The 23,835-nt window shown below is 39.1% G+C and overlaps 2 protein-coding genes across 6 annotated transcripts in view; one reads left to right on the plus strand and one right to left on the minus strand.

Moving 5' to 3' along the window:
- Window positions 1–5,135, plus strand: part of TBCD (tubulin folding cofactor D) — a 131,241-nt gene extending 126,106 nt beyond the window's left edge. The window contains exons 39-40 of the mRNA XM_054846521.1: window positions 2,327–2,411; window positions 4,730–5,135. Coding sequence (XP_054702496.1) covers window positions 2,327–2,411; window positions 4,730–4,741 — 97 coding nt within the window. The 3' untranslated portion in view covers window positions 4,742–5,135. The remainder of the gene's footprint in view (window positions 1–2,326; window positions 2,412–4,729) is intronic.
- The window catches only part of B3GNTL1 (UDP-GlcNAc:betaGal beta-1,3-N-acetylglucosaminyltransferase like 1), a 133,264-nt gene that overhangs the window by 545 nt on the left and 108,884 nt on the right, over window positions 1–23,835 (minus strand). For 2 of the 5 annotated variants that reach the window (XR_008579739.1, XR_008579740.1), the window contains exons 9-15: window positions 22,511–22,646; window positions 12,883–12,951; window positions 11,108–11,182; window positions 5,632–5,720; window positions 2,257–2,432; window positions 1,865–1,970; window positions 67–250 (exon numbers count right to left, since the gene is read on the minus strand). Coding sequence is in view for 2 of the 5 variants with exons in the window: in XM_054846535.1 (XP_054702510.1) it covers window positions 5,640–5,720; window positions 11,108–11,182; window positions 12,883–12,951; window positions 22,511–22,646 (361 nt within the window). In the remaining 3 variants the exon portion in view is untranslated. Of the gene's footprint in view, window positions 1–66; window positions 251–1,864; window positions 1,971–2,256; window positions 2,433–4,725; window positions 4,865–5,631; window positions 5,721–11,107; window positions 11,183–12,882; window positions 12,952–14,067; window positions 14,186–22,510; window positions 22,647–23,835 lie in introns of those variants that run through there. The other 3 variants (XM_054846535.1, XM_054846536.1, XR_008579741.1) reach the window with 3 other exon arrangements.

Consider the following 23,835-nt stretch of genomic DNA (forward strand, 5'->3'; position numbering starts at 1 on the left):
CATATGATTGCATGAATTAAACAACCACTTTTATATAACGTAGTTGGTTTTTTTACCCACTGTTACCTGTAACATTAGCTTCTTCCAGGCGCAGGGGAACAGGGGCTCATTCTTCACGCGTGTCCTTCAGGGGCAGGAGGAACTCCTTCCTCAGCACCTTTGAAGTGGCAGGAGGAGGGAATACTCTCCATAATTTTGGCCCTGTTTTGTTCCCTTTTGGCAAATTTTTAGCATTGTACATTAGAGTCACCTGGAAAAGTTTAGAAAAGACCGCATGCCTCAGGTGTTTGAGGAAATAACAGTTTTAAGGTACTAATAGTTTATTAGTTTTGCTGCCATGTTAAGCATTTTTCCTTGTTACAGATGACTCTCCTGGATTATGGGTCCAGCCCAACACCCTGCTTCAAACAGTAGTCAAAGTTAAAACATGAGAATAGACAGATATAAAACCTACATATTTCATTTAGCCATTATATTAAATGCTTTTTGTCTTCATTGACATTTCATGGAAATAAAATTGACCTAGAGCTGTTCAAAGAACAGACATACCTTCAGGTTGTGGTTTGCATATTTTCAGACTGCATGCTTAATATTTAACTTTAATTTCTCTTTTATTTCTGTGGTTGAGCTTAAATAACTTTGTATTTGGGAAAAGAAAACTATGTTTATCATTTGTAAGGGGTGGCTGCTGCTATTTTTCTGAATTGTCCAGTACAAAATTAGAGTAACGGTCTCAGATTTGAAGAATGGGTTATCAACAATTCTGCCTATTGCTAAAATGCCTTGCTTAACTGCACATTGGTGTTTAGGGTGATTCAGTGCTCGCTTATGCAATCTGAATTTAAGAGCAGGCTTGCTCAGAAGTTACAGAAAGAATTTGTTAACAGAAACAATTGAGTAGGATTAGATTAGTGCTGTCACAAAGGGATGTTTACAATACCAAAATTAGAAGTGGCACACACCAAATTGCTACAGAAAAAGTGGTGGTCGCACAAATGGGTTACTAAAACAAAGCAAAATGTTTCCTGAAAACCACTTCAGAAAACTAAATAGTCTGTTTTCAGCTTGTCATTTTTAAGGTGTGACTGGCTCCTGTTTTATTCTTAGTTCAGGGCTTGCTCAAAGCTCCCCGTTGCAATATGTCCATTGCGCTAAGATTAAAGATGATGAGCTAGTTTACTTAAAACTTAATTGTTTTATCTTGGTAGATTTGAACTGTTTACAAAAGAAGATATTTGAAGTCATTGCTGCGTGTCAGAGCGAGCTGCTTGTTATTCTCAAGCTCGCTCAGTGCTAAACCAATCACAGTAAATTCTGAATTACAGTAAGCGTTAATATCAGGAAGCCAAATGAGAATTAATATTGGGGGAAGATGATAATTACTGGCATATGCATATTTGTTCCTTGTTGGAACTACAGAGAGTTTATCATACAGTTGTGTAATTCAGAATTTAAACAAGTTACTCTATAAATAATAAATTCTGTTTAGCTACAGGAAGGTTTCCAGTATCATATCTGACAAATTGTCCAAGGTGTCAAAAAAAAAAAAAAAAAAAGTAGTTCAGGTTATTTCTAACTTCCCTTTATGCTTTTCCTCTCTAGTTTTGGACTCTGTTTATGTGCCAAGCTACATTTTTAGTAGCTCATTTACAGTTGTTACTTAAGAAAAACAAAATAAATCTACCGAATTGGTGAGCAATACCAGCAGTCTCACAGCATTCCAGTTAGAGTGGCAGATTTTTCCAAGGAAAAGAATGTTGTCTGTCTTGATTTTTGGCATTTGGGGACTTTTTGTAACTGACAGTTCTTGAGGAAATTATCTCATGGACATCATGCTATTTCAGATACTTTTTTAAAGACTCACAAATTTAAGGTCTGTATTTTCAATTTCAGGAGAAAGCCTCTTCAGAGAGTAATCCAGTGACATTTATTTAAATTCTTGATGTGAAGTTTTCTAAAGCAATAAGGAGCTGTAAATTTAGAGAATAAATTAGTGAACTGCTAGTCAAAAGGGTTGTATGAGTAAGTGTTATTTTTTTTGGAATACAGAAATCTAAAAGAATAGTCTCAGACACTGTATAAGTTAACTGTCACCTCTGGAAGACCTGCTGTGTATTTATTTCTGGTGTATCCCGCTTAAGTTTTACAAAAATTTGACATGATTCTTAAAATGCGACACAACAAAAACTTCTACGTTTTGAACTGTACGTGAAAGTATAGATGCATACATAGTAATATAATAATAAAATGGATAGCTTAGTTGTATGCATGTAGCCAACTTCAGGTTTGAATTGTTGAATTAACTGGAAAACACTTCCTCGTGCAGGGAAGCTGAACTGCCAGTAGTAAGGGAGAAACGCAACTGTCTCTGTGACCTCATGAAAGTGCCCAAACCGCAGCTGGTGTCCAAGGTAAAGTATGGAAGTGTGCTCCTGAGGGGGTTTGCAAAGAAACATAGTAATGATCAGTTGTTCCACCAGGTCTACTGTGTACTTCTGTGCGACAGATGCAGTTCTTCAACTGGTTCATGAATATATCAGCGTGCACTAGGAGGAATGTCCTCACAGCTAACTACAGAATATACGGAATTGCTGGAGACTCTTGTCTTAAGCCCTTCCAGTCTCATTTCTTGAAAACATTCCAGACTTGTAGTGTGACATCTTACTCACACAAAATGCAAGAATGAAATAATACAGTGCAGATGTTCCAAAAACTGTTCGTCTGCCCTTTCTGGGGAAAGAAAAAGGATAAAATCTTCCCCGTTCATTTCAACAACAAAATTGTAACGTGGTTGTGCAAGCCACAGAATTCTAACGCTGCCTAAGAGGAAGAATACAATCTAAAAGTCAATACATTCAGAAGAGGACAGCCAGTATAGCCATATGTAGGTCCCATTTCATCTTAATGCATGCCGATAGTTTGGAATTGCCCACCTGCTCAGTATTTCACAAGCACAAACTGTGCTGCTTTGGTAAGGGGTTCCGAGAGGTTCCTTTCCTCTCTGTCCAAAGAGGAGGGGGCTCAATTACTACTGTTTTAGAGAACACGTGTTAACATGACAATTTACAAACACAAATTATTTTTACTTTAAGTAATACAAGACAAGGTGAAAATGCTTGATGACCCAAGGCCACTTCCCTTGTATCAATCACAGGCATCCGCAGCAGATAATCTATTCCATAAACTGATTAAGCTTAAAAATAGTGGTATATCCATTTATTCTTGGCCTTTGAAATTTTTATTGTTCTGCTTTCATAGTTCTAGAAAGTTTTGTCCTTTGTAATTACTTGAGAATTCAGGAACATCACCTGTGCAATCGTCTCTCCTAAGATTTTCCTAATAGGGTGGATCTTCATTCCCTTCGTTTTCTAAAATACTTGCACACCATTAAGTTTATTTTCATGACTAGAATTATGCAAAGCCTTATGTTGTTGCCCTGCACAGTTCCATTTAGAATTGCGTCAGCCTTTTTCAGCATCTGTGGCTGAAAGTCACCAGGTCTGTTCTCCAGAGCATCTAAAGCTGAGCTTGGGTAACGGAGCTTTGAGAGCACCTCTGGGACTGGCTCTTTGCGCGAGTACGTTATCTGTCTGTGAGGTCAGCCAGTTCTTCCTGGGTAATAGTCTGGTAATCCTTTACTCTGAAGATGCTTCCTAATGTAAGAAGATCCTATGTTTTGAATTCTCATTGATACTATTTTTTTTTTTATTTATTTTAATATATATATAAAAAAAGTCTATTTAAAAAATTGGCCAGAAGACTACTACTTAAGACATCTCTGAATAACCTTCAGGCCCCCCCCCCCGCTGTCCCCAAAGCAGTTTGCTCATCTTCCTGTCCTTACCAAGTGATATCTACAGTTCTCTGCTTTTAGTACAATTTTAAGAAACCAACTAACATTTTTGTAATTTTGGAAAACAAGAATCTGAAGCTCTCGCCCATACAAGGCAATATTTTTAGACCAAAAGTTGAGGTTTTTCTAGTCAACTAATATGTTCAAAATTAAGATGTTACAAGATTAATTCACTGATCTCAAAAAACCTTATTTCAAACTCCTTAATTATTGGAGGCTGAGAAGCCTGACAAGTTTGGAGACAATTGTCTCTGATATAAGTAAAGGAATAAGAAATAGTCAAATCTACATGCAGGTATTTCAGATGGAACTGTTACAAATAGCATCACGTGCAATCTAGAAGTTAGGTGGCTGAATTTGGAACTTTATCCTTTCTTCCTCTTTTAACATAAGCAAATAGTTAATACAACTTTTAGCAAAACATTAAGCCTGCACCTGCCCTGAGAACTGTTGGAGGTCACTCCAAGAGTGATACTCGCTGCCCTTGAAAGACTTTCACAGCTGCCCAGATGTCCCCGCCAGCAGCCAGTTTGTGCTACACAAGAGTGCACAACACTCTGCTCTTCTTCCAGGGCTGAGAACAGCCAGAGAACAGAGGAGAAACAAGAGAGGAAGCCAAGCGTAACATTAACTTCATTCACCTTTTCGTAATGTCATTCGAAATCAACACTTATCATCCTTTAAAAGTTGTACAAATAAAATTTGTTAAAGGGTAGTTAAAAATTAAGGTGTTAATAAGGACTGTAAATATTACAGCAGTGTATGTCCATAGTTTCTTCTCCATTTAGTTTACTTAATTACATGATGGGGACGCTGTTAAAACAGCGATACATGCTACTTCACGTGACCTCTTTTTTTTTTCTTTCTCTCCTGTAGAGTTCAGCATAATGAAGTCACAGGCGCCAGTGCTGCTCTGTAGGCCAGAGCTTTTGGTCAGGTGCCGTTGGACTGGAAGAGTTTGTGCTGCAGCATCCTGACAAACTGGATCCTCGGCAGGAGCTGCAAAGTGCGCTGTTTAACAAAACAAGAGGCGGAGATTATGTCCTAAAGCATTGTGCAGATATGCCACAGGAAGGCAACAAAGGTTCATTATGTTTTCAGGTTTTTAAAGTCATTATCTGTAGCCACAAGATGGCGGCTTCTCTTCATACTTCTGTCACAAATGACCTGGCTCTTTTTTTGATGTCAATGATTTATACTTCTGCAACTCTGGAGCCATTCGGCCTGCGCTTGCTGTACACACGAAGTATTAAACCTGACTTGCTGCATTCGTCTCTTAAAAGAATTGTTTTTCAGAGTTAAGAATGGCAACGCTTAGTGATGATGAAATCTTCCAGAACATAAAGTATCTCTGTGGATAAGTCTGTCATTCTTATGTCATAGTTGAAAAAAAATTCCAGGTTTCACTTCAGCTAAAAGTCAAAGTCTCGCGTAATAGTCCTTCATGTAATTACTTCAAGTTACTTGATGCATTTTTAAGGCTTCCCTATGGTAACAGTCGTCTTGTAATCTTATGGCCTGTACTTGATGGTTACTTAAATTAGACAATTTAACAATCAATCAGACTGAGTTTGGTAAAGAAGTGATGTGCAATGGTGAAATGAGCAAACAGCATTATCTGTGGTGCAACTAGGACCTCCCTTAGAAAATGATTACTCGGCAGAAAGATTAATTGAACAAAGCACAAATTACCAAAAAAATTATAAACTGCTGAACACTTTGGTCTTCCTACACAGAGATATGTAGAGGGTGACACAGCTTCAATCTCCCTGTCCTACCTTGGGTTCTAGTTGAAGTGGTAATAATCCATCCCTTCCTTCAAGTTCAGCGTGTTCAGGTTTGTTTCAAATGCTCCGCCTGTCAAATCCTGTGAGGGAAGAAAAAAGAGAATTAGATCAGCCAGACAGACTCATTTCAGGCAGAAGAAAGTTGTATTTGCGGAACTAAACATAAATAAACCACAGCTCAGAAATGTTTCCATTCAAAAATTGTCTATTGAAAACTCAATAGTCAAATTAATTTGCAGGGCAGGGGGAGGGTATTCGACAACTCATTCTCGCGCTGCCCTGTAGAACACAAGGGCGATGCTGAGCACAGCTCTGCAGATGGCTATCGCCACCATTTGCTTTCCAGTGCAGGCGTGTTCAGAGCCTGGACCCAGGGAATGAGTTTGACAGAAGGTGATTTTTGCAGATGTTGAACAATGTCTTGCTTGTCTGATAAAACCTCTCATCAAGCAACTGAAATATTCTGCGTAGTTAAAGGTGTTTCCTTTAAAGCCCTAGTTATGTTATCTGAACAGGAACCTGGTAGGTTTGCTCCATGTGCAGTCTTGCAAGGCAGTGATGTCATTAAGAAAACATGCCAACTTCAGCGTTTCTGAGCATTTCTACTTCGGTCTTCCTGGAGTCCTTAAGTCTACTGATGTTCAGGAATGGCACCAAGAAAATAAGGAATTAAAGCTCACAGTACTACAGGCAGTAGGTAAAGCGAGTGCTAGTGTTCTTTTCGTTGGCCCAGAGCAGCAACAGTGAAGTCCTGACAACGCACAACACAGTACTGCAAGTGTTTAGGTCAGGAAGTTACAAAACCAGAGTCCAGCTGAAACTGGAATTAAAGGAGGTGGAACACTAGACTTTGGCTAGAATAATTGGATTCAAAAAAGTGCTCTGAGATCTTTTATGAACTAAGGTTTCTATCTCACGTGGACGGTACATCCAGCTTCCCCACTCACCTTGGACCCATCAGCTGAACGGCTTACAAACGCCCTCACAGTACCTGGTGGTGCCTGGGAGCGTTCCATTCAGTGAACACAGCCCTCGATCAACAGGGAGGCCAAGAACAAACCAAGCTGACCTGTCCCCAAACCTCTGCCTTGTTTCTGCTGCCTGCATTTATACAGGAAAGGAACACGGCGTGGGTATGTTCCCAAGCTCTTGCTCGAAGCAGCGCTGCTGTGCCTCAGGCTCACAGATTCCCTCCCCGTCCCCTCTGCGATTCTCATCTACCTGCCATGTGCTTCTATTTTCACTAGCAGTGCCAAAAACCACAAAGATGACATAATCTGACCCAGAACTTCAACAAAAAAACATACCCACCAGTCATAAAATTCATAATTGAGCTCTGACGTTTACTAACCCTAGAAAAATTAAGACTAGCTAATGACTAATTTGGAGAAGGGCAGGAAAGGGCACCAGGCTTTTTAAGCAAGAGCTCCCCTTACCTAATGTAACTGATTTCTCATTGGAGTGATAAGGGCCTGATTGTGAAAGATGTTGCGTACCTTTTTTTTTTTTTTTTTTTTTTAAACTTCTTGAAATCAAGAATACTTGATGGCATTTCATACTTTGAAGGCCTGGGTCCTGCTTCGGCCAGTCAGTTCCGATCCCAAACTGTCACTGGTCCATCTGCAGAACTTGCCATGCACCTCAACAGGGAATTCTACACAAACACAGGCCTTGACTACGACATTTATGCACCACTAATGATTTCACAAACCCAGGATTTCCCAACTTAGGACATAGGGTACAAACCAGTTGTATTTAGCTTGCTGGAAAAAATCAACCTGCTGCAAAGAAGGATTTTAAAAAAAATTATATGACAGAGCCCAGATGCTAAATTAAGCAGGAGAGGTAAACTTTCATTCCCAGAGTACAAGACCGAGGAGAAGGAAGAAAGCAAAGCAGGGTTTTACAGTAACTGGGCTAACAGCAAATTCACTGAAAACTTTATACGATCAGACTAGTTTAATTACTGAGACAGAAAAATTAAAAAAAAAAAAAAAAAACAAAACCAAAAACAAACCAACCCTCTCATTTCAAGCACTTGGACTCCATGCCAAAAGGGCATCATACGTGATTTCTAAGCATTTTGCTTTTACCCCAAAAGGGAGAGGAAAACACCGTGCAGAGCCTTCGGTGAAATGGTACCACAGGCCACTACACAGTTTTGATGAGCTAAAGTCACTTTTTTTTATTCTCTTCAGCAAAACCTTACCCACATGCACACACAGAGTAGCCCTTCAGCTACAGCCCTTTGTGAAGCCATTTTAAAATGCAAACTGAGCAAAGATCACACAGGATGACTGCTTTGTCAGAAAGGATTTTATGCGGTAACAAAGTAATGCCAACGCCAGCGAGGGAGGAACTGCCTGAAAAAAATAAGCAAACACTGCTCCACACACAGGGCCAGCAGAGCTGTTTCTTGCAAACAACCCACTTAATAAACACAGCTAATCTTCAGAATTACCCTCTCAGAGCTGTTATAAACATGCAGGTTTTGTCAGTGTCAAAACTAAAAATAATCCCCTACCACAAACAGCGAAATAAAAGACAGTAACAGCCCAGAACACTTTCTTCTTCAGGAGGATGGTGATGAAGTTACGTTGGTAAATAATAAAGCTGAATTTGAAGTCTGGGATGTTTAGGAATTTGTTAATGACTTTTGTTTAAGACATTAGCTAAGAGGATCTGCAGCTAATTCTGCCTTCCATAAACTTCCAACGGTTCCATGCAACACAGAGCCAGTTGTTGCAGTGACAGCTGTCTACCCAAGAACATCCTTACGTTCACCGGGGCGTCTGGCTGTTTTTGCTTCCTGCGTGACCTGACACAGAGCTGGGTACAGCTACTTGCCCCAAATAGTTTGACAATTCAGGTCATTGGTAACTCCTCAAACGCAGGAGGTTTGGTTCTGCCCCACAGTACAAGGATAGCATCCTTTTTATAGAAGAATTTTATGTCTCAAATGTGGTCTTTCACATCAGCCTGGGACTTGAACTTGTAACAGCAACATTTTTTTGCACAGTTTGATTTGATAAGTCTGGGTGAACAGCATCAGAGAGGCAGCAATAGCTATTGCTAAAAAGACAACACTTCTCATTTAATGTAGGCTTAATATTTTACGTACTTATCCCCTTCCCTACTTTTTCCTATGCTCCCACTTTCAAAAAGCACGTTGGAAGAAGAAATGTAGAAAAGGTGATTAAAGAAAAGCAATGGGAAGTTTTGCATTTCAGCTGTGGGCTGCACAGAAAGCAAATCCTGCAAATCCCGCAAAGACCAACCCTCAGCATTACACTCAGCCTGCACGGTGTCGACACAGCTGAATGAAAGTTCAGTACTCTGCTCTTCTCAACCCATTTAGAAACCATTTCCTTTGGTGGTCAGGTCTAGAAGCTTGAAAGCTGCTGCTAACAAGATACCTGAGTATTTTAAACCACAGACATTTATCAACTCTTTTTTTTTGGTAGAAGACTACTTTCCATCACAAAACTACTACTGAAAACTGGCCATTTCAATCCACCCACAGCCTCGCAAGTAGTAAGAGTGGGATTTCACAGATTCTGACAGCCTCTGTGAAGATTCCTAAATACAGCAGGTACAGCAATGGCTGGAAGAGGTTGCTAAAAGCTATTCCTTAAGATCACCTGTGAAACCCAACAGCAGAGAAAAGGAGGGTTCAGCAGCCTTAGTTCTGGAGTGGGACTGGGAACACTGCTGCTCGCTTCCTGGGACCCTCAGGTTCCTTTTCTCTCTGGGTTTTACACTTCCTATGCTTTGGCAGAGATATATTTATGGGTTTTATTTCTTTTTTACGTTGTCTGTGGTTTCTCAGGTGATAACAGGGTATTAGGCACTGCTAACAGAAAAATTTGGTTTCAGTTCTTTATTATAAATTTGTTTGTTTTTCTAACAACTTGATTCTCTGTCTTCATAATATTAAAATAATAATACGGTATAATGACATAGGTGTGCTGTGAGATTCATGTTATTAGCAGGCATCAGTATGTTTAAAACCTGTAGAAGGTAAGCGCCATTATGGACTTTCACTATGTTGTTATGCGAGTTCATTATCAGCGTTGTTCTTCTCTGAGCACTGTTTTCCCAGTGTATAAGGCTGCTGGAACTCCATGCGCGTCGATCTTTCTTTACCTCTGCACATCAGCTCTGGTAACACCGGCTTTCACAGCAGCCAGCTGTGTAATTAGTCATGACGCGAGGGGTAAGGAGATAACTTGCCTGCGGTTTCTAGAGACGTGGCGCCATATGAATAGCTACTGACTTTAGTAAATTCTAAAAAATTAGCTGCTTCAAAAGACAGATTTTAGAAGCAACTTTACAAACTCTGAAACTGTTTCAAAGAGGTCAAATTGTATTTCCAAAGAAAATACTGCATATTACCTAAAAGATGCTGTGGCTTATAGTGTTCTGTGCTCAGCAAGTAGAAAATGCTCAGTGGCTGTGAGTGGAAAATAAACTGAAATCACAACTGAAGTCACAGGCCAGAGTTTTCAGGCAAGATGTTGCATAATGGTCTCATTGTAAGGGCTTCACAAATTAAATGTGCTCTGAAACAGGTTGCACAGGTGTTTTGTCTAGGGACTTCCACCCACCATTATATGTAGTATGAAAAATTAAATTAGTTGTAATATTACTAGCTTATCCAAGAGTTTATCAACCAACAGTACATGCTAATGCCCTAAGGTACTTTCAGTCTGGCTTTACAACTCATAGTTATGATCTCAGAGCTGATCGTAAAGTCGGGAGTGCTAAGTTAAAAGCAGACTATACCAGATGAGATGAGATTCAGCTAGTCAATCTTTGAACAGATCTAGTATGGCATTAGAATGTCTGTACTTATATGTAGCTACAGGTTTTAGTTAGTTTGACACTTTTTCACTAGCATTTGCAACTAGAATGTATTTGCTATTTTGCTTTAAAACTTACGTGTTATCCCATACATTGTGCTTTGCTATTTTAAATATAACAGCAAAATAACTGCTGGTTATCCTCTTCTAGTTACGTTATTAGGTCAATTAAACCAGTTGAAATAGGAGAGTTACCACAGTCAGGCACAAAAGAGGCTTCAGAACTGGCAGTGCCAAACAAAATGGCTTTTAAGGTCTGATTTAACAAACAAAGCCTTCGCCATAGATAAGGCTGCAGAATATTAGGAATAAATGAGGCCAGGTGGGTGACTGTATATCCTCATGTGTGTATATAATGTTGGGCAAGAAGGTAAAACCGATCCAAGCTGCTTTACAGAAGCTGTTCCTTTTATTATTCTTAATACTACTTAAGACTATTGTTTTTAAATCCCTGAAATACTCTGCACAATCAATTTGATAAAAAGGCCATTCAATTGCATAGTAAAAGCTGCTGGGAAAAGCTGTTTTCAGTAAATAGAAATTCATTTTCAGAAGGAGCAAATACTGATTTTGCATATACAGCTAAGGCTAAAGGTAGTACTCACCAGCTTCACGCAGATAATGAAAGGTGGAGTTGCGTCTCTGAAGTGACATATAGGAATTTTTGGCTTTGGTCTCTCCTGCAGGAAAAAGCAGTAGAATTGAGCAAAGGAGCACACAGCGTTACTGTTAGCTTAGTTTTAGGAGCTTCTAAACACTAAAAGGGGAAAAAACGATTTTGAGACCCCATGTTAAATAGTCCGGCTGGTCACGTGCTTCCGCTCATTATTTTGGAGTCGTTTCAAGTACCCCTTCCTTTCTTGCCGTAATCTTTCTATACAATTGTGTTTCTTTGAATGAAGTTACACATTACACCAGGTCTGCTGTTGAAAGAAGGTCTCACTCCTTTCCTCCACTGCTTCTTCCTTGCATCCAAGCTCTACTCTTAAGTCATTTCCCAAACAATTCCCTCTCTGATCTGATTGCAAGGTACGCTGCTTTAATAGCCTATCCCGTAAAAAATATGTTTGTTCTTTTTTTGGCAGGTTAATTTTCTGCCACTTTAGTGAGCTGAATCAGCTTACTGTGCCATCAGAGAAGCATCAGAGCAGGCACGATAGTGATACAAAGCAGAATCCTTCCCCGTTAAATGACTTGTGCCCAAGCGGGACTTCACCATGGATCCAAGCTGCAGAATTTTCTAAGGATTCGCAACAGGTTGCAATACAATCTTCCTCACAACTGGTCTGAGAGGGTGAGTATGTGTTAGGAAGACAAATGTGCAGGATCTGTAACAATTATGCTGACAATGTTACTGCACTGGTAGGTAGTGACTCCTCAGTATTCCTGGTCAAATCCTGAACTCCGATGGTTTTCATGCAGCTGAAAGCACTCCTTAGCTTCCCAGTATAGAATTTGATTTTACAATTACGCCAGCCTAACCACAAGCTGTATCAGAGGAGTGCCCCTCCTCCCCCCCGTGCCTCCCTCAGCCCTACTCCCATCAGATACAAGGATCGTGCAACCTCAGGGTAATTTGATTCACAAGATAACTTGCTGGAAAACCAGATCAGCTCACTGATCAAGTCATCCTTTAGCCACAAACTGCCAGACCCATTACAAACCAAGCAGTGGGAGCGTGTGGCTGCGGCCAGTGAGCGCAGTCAGCCCAGCCCTGCAGTTGGACATCAAGTTGTGCTCTGAGGATCTGATCCAATGCCCCATGAAACTAAGAACTGTCTTCTCACCAACCGTTGTAGGGACTGAATCTGGATGAAACTTTACTCCAGGTCTTGAGCTAATTGCTACCATGAAGTTAATACTGCAACAAGACAACATTTTTTTTCCTATATGGTTTGTTTATTGCCATCTAAATGTCATCCTTCCTCACCTAGGGAGTAAAATTTTGCTGCCTACAATTCTAGGCTCCAAAGGAATCTCTCAAAGTCTTATTCAGGTACAGTATAACTATAATATACAGACAGGATACAATTAATCACTGAAGCTTTCTTTATTTTAATAGATAATTGACTTTTATCCATCATGAGCCAAATTCTACTCCCACCTAAAAGAAAAAACTGTCAGCGAAGGCTATGTTTTACCCCACCATCAGAATCCTTTCAGAGTATATATATTTTTGTGTTTCTAAACTGACTTCAGGGAGCGTGAGGTCCATAGTTCACACTCCAGCATCAGTCCCCAGCTAGCTAGTCTCCTGTTGCAGTCTCCTTACCAAAACAAGTTGCTATACAATATTTAAAATCAGTGATGTATTCTTTCATCACATTTCCCTGAACACTTCCAGATCACAGTAAAGAATGCAAGAGTACTTATAACTAACCTCAGATTCTTCGTAAGTGTAGAATCCTTTTGTTATTTTCTTTTCATCAACATCACAAAATGCAGTTACCTGGCAAAACAGAAGCGGAGCATTTCAGTACTGTTCCTTGCTACCTGCAGATATTTCACCCATAGTGTATCCATGTAAGTGATGCTACAGGCATGTGAATGAGGACAGGGATAGGGCACTGTGCCCTGATCCTCTCAGGGAGCTTAAAAATGTATTAAATCCTTTCCAGGTTTATCTTAAGGAGATGGGCCAATTTTGCAGTTGTCTCTGAGCACATTATGCTTTTACGGACATGAGAACAGGTGATCTAAGCTACTGACTGCGTAAGAGAAAACATCTATAAGATCATCAACTTCATCCTCAGCGATATCCTAAGTAAACTAAAACCAGAGACTAGCCTTCTCATTTTGGCACTTCCACTAAACACCTAAGATTAGGGAATACAAACCTTCCTCCTTCCGCCCACCCTGAGCGTATAATCCACCACCAGATACCTCAGGACAGCGGTGCTGGCTACTGCTTTGGATGCTCTGGGAATGCCAGTCTCAACTCTAGGTCAAAACACACCAGGCTGGGGAATTCCTGTGGTTTTGGACTTTGCATTTTTCAGCTGAAAAGTTCTGCAGATTTGGTGTTTAAACACATATAATTACTCCTTCATTTTGGTTATTCTTACTGTAGGTATGGAAGCATTATTTGCAGCCCTTGCTGCCAGATATTTCAGATTGTTTTTTATTTGCATTCTTCATAAATATGCAGGCATAATAAATGCCTGAAATCCAAAATACACAGTGGCCTCATTTTTGAACCATTAGGTTGCCAGTAACATTTCGGAAGACTTTTTAAAATAAACATAGCTATGTTTTCCTCTGAGTTCCATTGGACTTACTCAGATTATCTACACGGAACTCTTACACTGAAGCAGAACAGTTAGGATAGTTAAGGTCTTGCAGAAATCAATTATTCTGGTAAAAGCTGGATAGCAGTTTTCCTATCTTTTTAATTGTTGCATTGAAAATTGATTAACAACACTTACTGCTGAGAAAATCTGAAAAGCCAGACAGCTGTTTATTAATTTATTAAGTTAGAGAAGGCTGCAAAAGGCTGGCTTGCTCTCTGTGTCTACAAATCTCCCTCACACATTTTCCTCCTGTGATTATGATAGTTTTCGTTTACCTGAAGTGACCTCATTCTGTTTGTACAGAAGAAAACACTGACACAAGAGCACTGGTGTCGTAATGCTGAACTGTTCCGTTCTTTGTTGCTACTTCCCTCCCAATGCAGAGTGCCACCTCTACAGCAAAACAGCAGAGGAACAGAACTGTATTACATGTGTTTGCAGGCAATGGCCAGATAGAGCTGCATTCTCTTGCAACATAAAAGGTATTTCTACATCAAAAATACTTTGGAGATATTTCCACTATCCAATGGAACAGTTTTCTATCCAAACCCTTAAATACCGTGATATCAGCTCTTCCATTACACATCAATGGAGAGAGAATACAAATAAAAATATTGAGGGGCTACAACCATGGCTAAACACCACCTCCATGCAACGTCAGCGTGGAAATCACAGCTAATAAACTGGGGGGGTGGGCAGGGAGAGTCCCTGGAACCACTTAGAGGTAGACGTTCATCCCTGGAAAATAGGTTGCTTGAAAACAGGCACCAAAAGACATAGAGAACAAAACATGAAGGAAACGTTAAATTTTCGCTGTGTGACTAAAGGAATCACATTACAGACCAGCAGATCCCCATTTTTGCTTTGGCTGATCCTGAAGCAGGGATCGCACTACAGACACTTCCCTTTCAGGCATTATAATGGAAATGAAAGAAGCGAGGGAATTCAGGGCAGTACTAGGAAGTTACCAGACATCGTACAAGGTCTTTGTGGCTGATGCAGGCTGGGTTAGACAGCAGCAAACACAAGCAACTCCTTCAAGCACAAAGACTGAGAACCAGGACCTTCCGTAGCCTTTCGTTTTTCTCTTAAACCCAAGTTAATACACTTTACATCTCTGGCCCCATTTCCATGACCACTGCAATGCTTTAATGTAGTTGAAAATCAGATGGTGTGGACTGAGAGCAGTAACTACATCCCAAGATTTCCTCTACCCATCTTATTTATATGTGCACATGCATACATACACACGCATGTATATAAGCACATATACATATGAAGGGAAGCAAGCAGAAGCCACTGTGGAAAGAGAGGTCACTGACCTGTATACTTTTCATTCTGTGCAAACCACCTTTAAAATTCTCCAATATTCCGCAAAACTCAGTTCTACCACTAATGTTTTACTCTCCTAGAAGCTGTGAACTTTATAAACAAAATTTAGCGGGATATGTCTTCGCTGTCAACCCAACAGAGTTCTGGGAATAGATGCAGTCCAATCCATTGACTTATCTTCCAATAACTGCAGCTATTTTCTTCCACTGCCATAACTCTTCACCATGTCTAGAAAATTCTGCAACCTGCCCTTACCCTACTAACCACGCATCCCCCAGACGATCTAGCACACGAAACTCCCGGTAAGAGCAGCTGTGTGAAAAACACCCCAACACTTCACAGGTAAGTCTGTGACAAATTTCCCTTGGAAGATGGAAACGACTCTGACCTTTTTGTGAGTTACCACTAAGGTATCTCCACGTATAATTTTCAATGGATTCAGCCAGCTCAAAGCTGATATTTACAGTATTATAAAACAGGTCAGACCTGAATGGGCAATTTTTCTGCCAGACTGTACACCATGTGGGTGGCCAAAATGTAAGTCAACTATTTTTCTGACACACACTATTTATTTTCCAATTAAAGAAAATCTATGTCTGGAGTCTAAATACAGGTCTTACGCACAGTTGTTTATCCTGTAAGGAGAACTCAAGGCATCAGGCTTATATGAGCTATTTACTTTACACTTATAGGATAAAGTCAGAGTTACCTATTTATTTTCCTGCATTAATGGGCTTCTTTCTTGTATCTTTTATGAAGACCATCTATCCATACATGAACTACTGTCTCCCAGGGAGGAACCTATGAATTCTAAAGCAATAAAGCAGTCTCAAGTTGGTTTTTTTTTCCTCTGCTTCTAGCAAAATGGCTCTTTGGCAACGCCTCTGACAATATGACACCACTGAAGCTTACTGAGTCCTCAGATCACACTTCAGTTTTAAGAAAATATAGAAATGATTATGTATTTTTTGTTTTGAACATCACTTATGTGAAAATTTGCACAATTCCAAAACAAAGATTGCTATTTCTCTCAGTTAAAAATTGGGAGAGACAGCTAGATATGTGTTATACACCAGCTAGATAATTAGTATAAGTAATTTTTATAAATATGGATTGCAACATACATTAACAACAGTGTAAGGGAAAAATAAGAAATAGTTTTCCCCCTCATAAAAGAAAGTTTATATGGCTCAAAAGATAAGCTATTTACTCAAAAAAAAAATCTCTGCAAGGGGAAGACACATTTGAGGCAGATAAAAGCACTTCTCTAGCTGGTTCCTTTGAATAAACGCAGCAGCTGTGTGAAGGGACACACAGGCTGGGACTATCAGACCTCCCTGGGGTAAAAGGAGATTAATGGGCAGCAGATTAATCCTACTCCAAACGTACAGCCTAAGCAGTCCGTAAGAGTGGGCCTGGGGTGCAACTGTAATTACCTAGCTGTCTGAGTTGTGCTACTATTGCACGAGAATTAATAGTTTGTTTCATATTTGACTTGTTTACTGCCTGGTTGGGTACCGCAGAGGATGTTTCCTTACACTTCCCGTTCCACTCGGATTTCCTAATGGAAAAACTAAAAGATTTCATCAGCCTAATAATGTCCTTTTGTGGTCAATGATCTTCATAGGATTTTATTCCCTCATCTTATTTTCTCCTGTGGTCTGCTTTAGGTCTGTAAGGATCATTTATGGAAAGCAACAAAAATGCAATCCAAGCAAATTCTCAGGATATGAAAGCAAGTTTTACAAGGGAGAGTAACTTAGTAGAGCATGAGAGAAAAAATGGACAATCCTTTTGATAAATGGTCACCTGCACATTGTCTCCTCTCCCTCCTCATTACATCAATTGGTCTCATAAAATTTATCTTTAAAGACGACAACCTGCACACGCTGTACAAAATCCTAGATGAGCAGATCTCCCCTTTTGCATTCTCTCCACATCTCATGCAGTCCTTCATCCATTTTAAACTTCTAGTGACCCTGTTGATTCTTCTATTTATAATTCTTTCATTCAAACTTACACAAAGCCTCGGAAGCATGTTAATATACATGTCTGCAAAAGTTAAATCAATTTTGGCCATTCATGTCAAAACAAAGTAACTGAAAGCATTATAATGCAAGTTTAAATAGGTACAGTTAATGACAAACAGAACAAGAGACATGCAGAGGCATAAACATCTTCCAGTACGCCATAAGCGGAACTAGGAAACCAGCAAGCAACAATCCGGCACAATCTGAGTGATTTTCAGTATCAGGGTGCTGCTTTTATTTCACCTCTACAGCATTACAGCCATGACAGAAGCTGTGAGTATCTTTAAATTCCAAGCACGCATTTCATGACTCCATTTAAAGATTCTATGCCATTAAAGACAGCAGCATCTTCCCTCTTTGCACATCTACATAACAAAGTTGCTCAAGAGAATTCTAACAGCAGAATCCAACATGCAAAATAAGCTTCTAAATATCACATATATGAAATTTCCCTTGTTACATACAACATACAACTGCCTTTCTACCTAACAGTGGGGGAACTAGTTGCCAGTGTCTCATTTCTCTAGAACAGATAACTAAATTAGTTATGCCAGTAACTTTTCAAGTGTGCATGCCTCTGTACTGACAGAACGGACGTTGCAAAAAGCACATCTTCCTAAATGGAAGCAGCAGGGAGAGTTCCCCGCCAAATTTCAGGACGAAGTATTTGCTATAGTCCAAAACAAAGCCTCTATTTTACCCATGCCATTTTAAGTTGTTTTATACCTGGATTTAAGAGAAGCTTTCAAATTTAATCTCTCCTTGTTCTGTAGGCTCTCTTTTATCTCGCTTTCACATTGCCATTCTATCTTCCGCTCAACAGTCAAGGTGAGTACAATATTCTTCCCTTTCTTTATGTGTCTTTGCTTTTTCATGCCCCCACTTCAGTCTCTCATACTGCCATCTGTATACTTTAGAGTAACTAAAACGCTACAAAACTTAAACATTTCTTGCTTTTGTGAGTGAGCTGAAGGACCATCGTTGAAGTACATGCTTTAGTTATGGTGCTCGTAGAAAAAAGGCGAAGAGAAGCGAGCAGATGATTTTAAATGGTTACTGAGCTAGGGAAAAGGGTGCACAAAATACTTCCCTGGAGCTTTCGAGTTTGCCACTAGCAGACAGGGTTGTCATAGAGAAACTTCATGGCCTGGCCGCGTACTGGTGCTGTTTCCATGCCACTAATTAGCTGATGCTTATTTCGTACTTACCCCCTCCTTTTCTCTTAGCTACTTGAGGACTATTTTCAGCTATCGGAAATGACACAAAATGTTAATGCTGAAGTTCTCCTTTGAGCTAAAGTTTGACAGAGAATAAAAGAGCAGACAAGACAGCTCAGAAACCCTCCAGGCATATGTAGCATCCAAAAAACATTTGGTTTCCATCTTCAGCTGCAAATTATAGACAAGACGGATGTGTTTTAAACAAAAAAAGGTCTGTTCAACTTCATTCTTGCAGAAATGCTAATACTGAACCACTGTCAACTGCGTGAATCAAGAAGAGGACAGCCAGGAAACAGAATTTCCCTAAGAATACTGAGATCCTGGTAATTAATTCATAAAAAACCTAGTAGTTGAATAATTTTTTTCTTGTGTTGCTGTTTAGCAAAAATACTGAGCCTTGGATTTTTGCCTGAACTCTTTGGAGACAAAGAATTATTTTAATATTCACCATACAGATGTCTGAAGGAAAAGAGAGAATATTGCTTAGGTGTCATTTTCTCTTTTAACATAGCCATAATTCAAATTCAGACTGTTTTCCAAACAGACTAAAGTAATAATTTACTAGTGAGTATGAACATACACAGACTGCTGCTTCCTGGAATTGCCAAAATTTTGTTTTCTAAGAAACAATGCTGTTCAGCATGCAACATGTTTATACTTTTCAAACATCCCACAAAAACCTAGTCAGTGTAAGAAATACAACTGCTTTGTTTATCAGGTTCTAAAAATACTAGACACATTCTGTTTTTGAAAAAGATGTTTTCTTACATGCCCTAAACCAGACAGTTTGAACTAATTAATTCTCTTCCTGAAGATTTAGTAGAGTTTAGGGGTTTTTTTCATAATTACGAACCAATACAAGCTGTATGTAATAGGGGGTTTGGAGGGTTTTATTATTTATTCTAGGAGTATTAGTCCCAAATTTTCTACAGGTACTTAGTGTCAATTTAGAAAACAACCCTGCTGTGACTCCACATTCCAACCAAAATCAGTCTTATGACATCTAATGAAATTCTGAATCTCAATAATGGATGCAGCAACAGGGAAACAGAGCATAGGTGACATTTTCAAGAGTTTAAACAGACTTAAGTATGAAAACAACTGAAATTAAATTTAGACAGTTAAATTATACAGCTTATTTTGGCAATTTTACCTGCATTTCAAAGGGTAATAAACCTTTTAAGATCACACTGTTTTATACAACTGGACCTTCAGAGGAGAAAATAGTAATTGTATTGATGTAATACATCATATTTTGTCTTAAGAGGCTTTTCAAATTGTATTTAAAAGGTCTCTATTTTACATAATTGATGAATTCATATTCCAGCGCCTCCATTTATAAAATAACACTAGATTCTACTTGTAGATCCAAAATTATACTGAATCTGTAGTGTTCTCACAATTAACAGAATATCTGAAAGCTTAAATCTCGTTAAGGTAGTCATTAAAGGGTGAGACAGGAAAAGTATTTTATTGTTTTTAGGGCTGGAAAGGATGAAGCAACAACTATTTACAACCTTTGTTCATATGGGATTTTAGAGTCTTTGGCAAGAATTGAAGATTAGTCACAAAATACCTGAAGGATTTTTGAGGAAAAGTATAACATGGAGTTTAACTAGACTCTTTTTACTGTTACTAATTTAGAATAAAAGGAAAACTGCCATGAATTACCTACTGCAAATTTTATGAATTTATTTCCTGAAACTCCAGCAGCATAACCCTTTGATTAGCACATGGCGAAGCGAGATGTTTTAACTATTTCTACAGCCTTTTGCCACTGACTTACTAGGAAAAATCTGAATACCATTTAAGCTTCAGTTCTGACCGAGATGGATAGACTTGGGATCTCACTTTTGGAAAAGCTAGGAAGTTACAGTGGCAATCATGAGCCTGAACAACTACATAAAACTAGTGCTTTAAGCACTGCAGATAGCTAATTTCTGATGAAATTAGTGTTATCTAAAAGCGAGGCCTCTACTCTCTCTTAGGATGATACAAGTCACGTTCTGAAGCTATTTATCTTCGTTGTTATTGAGAAAACCTCAGAATACTTCAGAAAACATGTCAGTGGATAAATTTTGATTCTCTATATAAGGTATTAAGGATCAGACTGTGACTGCCTTTTAGCAGTAGTTTTCTGCAGTACGTTTGCTAAATGAGTCATAATTGGCATCTGCAATTGCATCTGGCACATAAGCTTGCAGAATGTGTCTGGTATAGTATCCAGTAATTAATGGGTTAATGCCTAATGCAATATTTCAGTATCAAACTAAAACATACTGGAATATGTGCAATTGTAACCTTGACAGAAGCAAAATAGTATCATAGCATGCAACACTGCCAAAGCAAATGTTATACAAAGGTCAGCTGGAAAGAACGGCAAGATCCAGTTAATTAGAACCACACTGCCAGCGCTAGCGTAGTGGGGAATGGAGGTTGTTCCTTACTGAAGAAAAGGCAAGCTTTGGTTCTTTGGCAGAAAAATGGCAAAAAAACCCCACCAACATTATTTTTCTCTTGCCCTTTTTATCACCTCTGCAGTGACATCTTCAAATTATCGTTATGTTTGCTGAACAGGATGTGAAGTCCTGAATGAGTCACTTATAGAAGTAGGTGGCAAATGTAACCCAAAGCTAGAGAGGGGTTCTATCTTAATCTCAATCTCCATTTTGGCTTGGCACAAAAAAAGCTAAAAAACAAAACAAAACAATATACCCAACTCCTAAGATGGTGACACACTGCTACAAACCCAACATAGTCTATTTTTTCCAAAACATCTCAAAAATCCCTGCTTGCATAGTACTGCCAGACAAGCTGCCATCTCTTCCCTTGGAACTTATTTTCCAATTCTCATAATTCTGTAGACAGAAAAGTGCAATGGTTGCTACTAAGTTAGTGGAATTCACAAAGCGCTCTGCAAAATATTAGCAAAAGAGAACGTTTTCATAAAACGCCCAAAGCACAATGCACTACATGACCAAAAATAATGCAATACATTTAATGGACGGTTCTGCCGTCTTGGAATGAGGTAACTTGGAATGAAGACACATCATGGCATTTAATCTTCTTTCTTCGTACAGTTCACCCACTGCCACATGATGGCAATGGAAGAGGGATGGCATTGGAGTATCAAATTCAGGTTCAATTCTTGTGTTGTGTATTTACTGTGTGAGTGTCTCCCATGTCTATTCCGTAATTTTGACTATGGGTATACAAATTTCTTCTATTTTCTTTTTAGATGTGTGTGGTCTGAGGGCCAGTACATTAATTAGGTTTATATATATATTTGTCATTTTGTCTTCCCATCCATATTTTTAAGAAAAGAAAACACATTTGGTAATAAAATGAATGGTTTGCAGCTCTCTATAAGAAACAGCCATTTGACATTAGCCCTAAAGCCTTTATCTAACAAAAAGTTATTACACAAAAGAAAATGCTGTAAAATAAGGTATTTAAGCTCTCGGACAAATCTCTCCTGAGAAATATCTGCCATTGCCAAATACAAGTAACTTCCACGTTTTCAACTGACTGTAAATTGAGTTAGATAGTCATGTACAATAGTCTCTACTCGCCTGTTCACCCCGCACCCCAGCCCTATTTTTAAACAATCAAGCTTTTCAAAAGGGACTTACAGTACAACTGCTCCTCATAATACAAATCAGGTTGCTCAGCATCTGATAGGGACCTGTCCAGTATTCACTTAGGAACGGGGCAATATTATATATGTATGACTAATCCTGGACAAGGTAGTTAAACTTTATACCATCCAAATAAAGAGTTATTCTACCTGGGGTACCTGCCTACTACAAGGGTTAGTTACGCAGTAGCAGGCCATAAACAGTTATATAGTGTGTCTAACCTATTACTATGCTTAGTCATCAGCAGGCAGGAACATGGGTGCATATGTTGCACTACATACACACCATATGCTCTAAATTATGTCATATAGCATTTTAAAAGAAATACATTATGCGGAATATTGAGAATTTCCCCCATTTATATTAATCATCAACTAGTACTTTGGGGACACAGTACTTTATGAGAATTTTGCTACGTTATGCTAGAAGCAGCAAGGAGGCATGTGAAAGAGAAGAAAGTGGGTTTGTACAGATGTTACCCAAGTCATACCAGCTCACCTTTTTCCGATTAGCTGGGGACAAGCTTCTGTAGAGCTTCTTGCCTTGCTTGCCAGCATTCCAAATGGTGAATGATGTCCAGGAGCTCAGGACTCTGTCTTCAAGAAACCTGACTCGGTGATTCCAGATGGTTCCCCTGGAGAGTTAGAAAAAGGGTGGATTTTGACCCCTAAAACTTTTAGCATTATTATATTCCTATATGCATACGTACATACTCAGAAACCTGACCAAAGTGATTCCCATGTGATACAAAAAAAAAAAAAAAATCACACCGAAAAACATTATATTAGAAATTTCTGAGGGAAATGTAAACTGTTGCTAGAAAAAAAGAAATTCCGTGGAACTTCTCAGACAAAAATCATCAGGATAGATTTGAAGCTGTAGCTAAACCACTATTATTTTCAAGAACCCTAACAGAAGATCACAAGAAGACAAAAAACTGTGGCTATGGTAATCAAATTCAATACCAGCAATTGCAACTGCCCACCAATACACTGTTTCCTGTACCCGTACCTGCCATACAAACTGCTGTACAACCCTGCAGTGCATACAGGCAAACTGTCTCCTAAATCCAAGATGACCTCTTCATGTTCCATCTGCCCATGCAGTCATTCTCCTTTGTCAATGCAAAGTTGAAATCTCACAAATTCAGTACTCCAACTGACCCAAATATACAGCCCAACGCTACAATGAAAGTCTTGAATCAGTGGACACCCGTACAGCGACACACAATTGCAGAACTGTGAAGTCACACACAACACTGAAACCACCGGCTGTTATGCACCATTCACACTTGTGAATGTGCACACGCACACTTTAGACCAAATACAAGTTCTTTAATTTTAAAGGCTCCAAAGTATTATTCAGCAGTGATACAAATGTGACTGTGCCTTTATTTGAATGACTTTTCTAAGAAATAGCATTTCTAGAAACAAAAAGCAGTGGAAATTTTTTTTGGTTTTATTTTTTGGAAAAAGTGGTATGCTTCATAAAGCTTCTTAAAATATGCTTTAAAAAAAAGAAAGCTGGCAGATGTCTGTGTCCAATTACCCTGTTATGTCTTCATATTTGTGAGAAGTTCCACAATATAATTTAAGCCAAACGGTTGAGGTAAAAAAAAAACTGTGGGACTACTACCAAATGATGAACCACTTGGCTTTGGAAACAGTGACAAGGGAACACCTAACATCTTTAAAATCTGAAGACTGGATGAGACCTTCAACAAATTCAAGATACGTTCTTGGAAATAGGGGACAACTTCAAGGAAAGCATTGAATTCATGGGCTGTTCATCCCAACTGCAGGAACTAATTCACTTTGGCAACT

The sequence above is a fragment of the Grus americana genome, chromosome 18 (assembly GCF_028858705.1).
Source record: "Grus americana isolate bGruAme1 chromosome 18, bGruAme1.mat, whole genome shotgun sequence".
NCBI classification, from domain to species: domain Eukaryota; kingdom Metazoa; phylum Chordata; class Aves; order Gruiformes; family Gruidae; genus Grus; species Grus americana.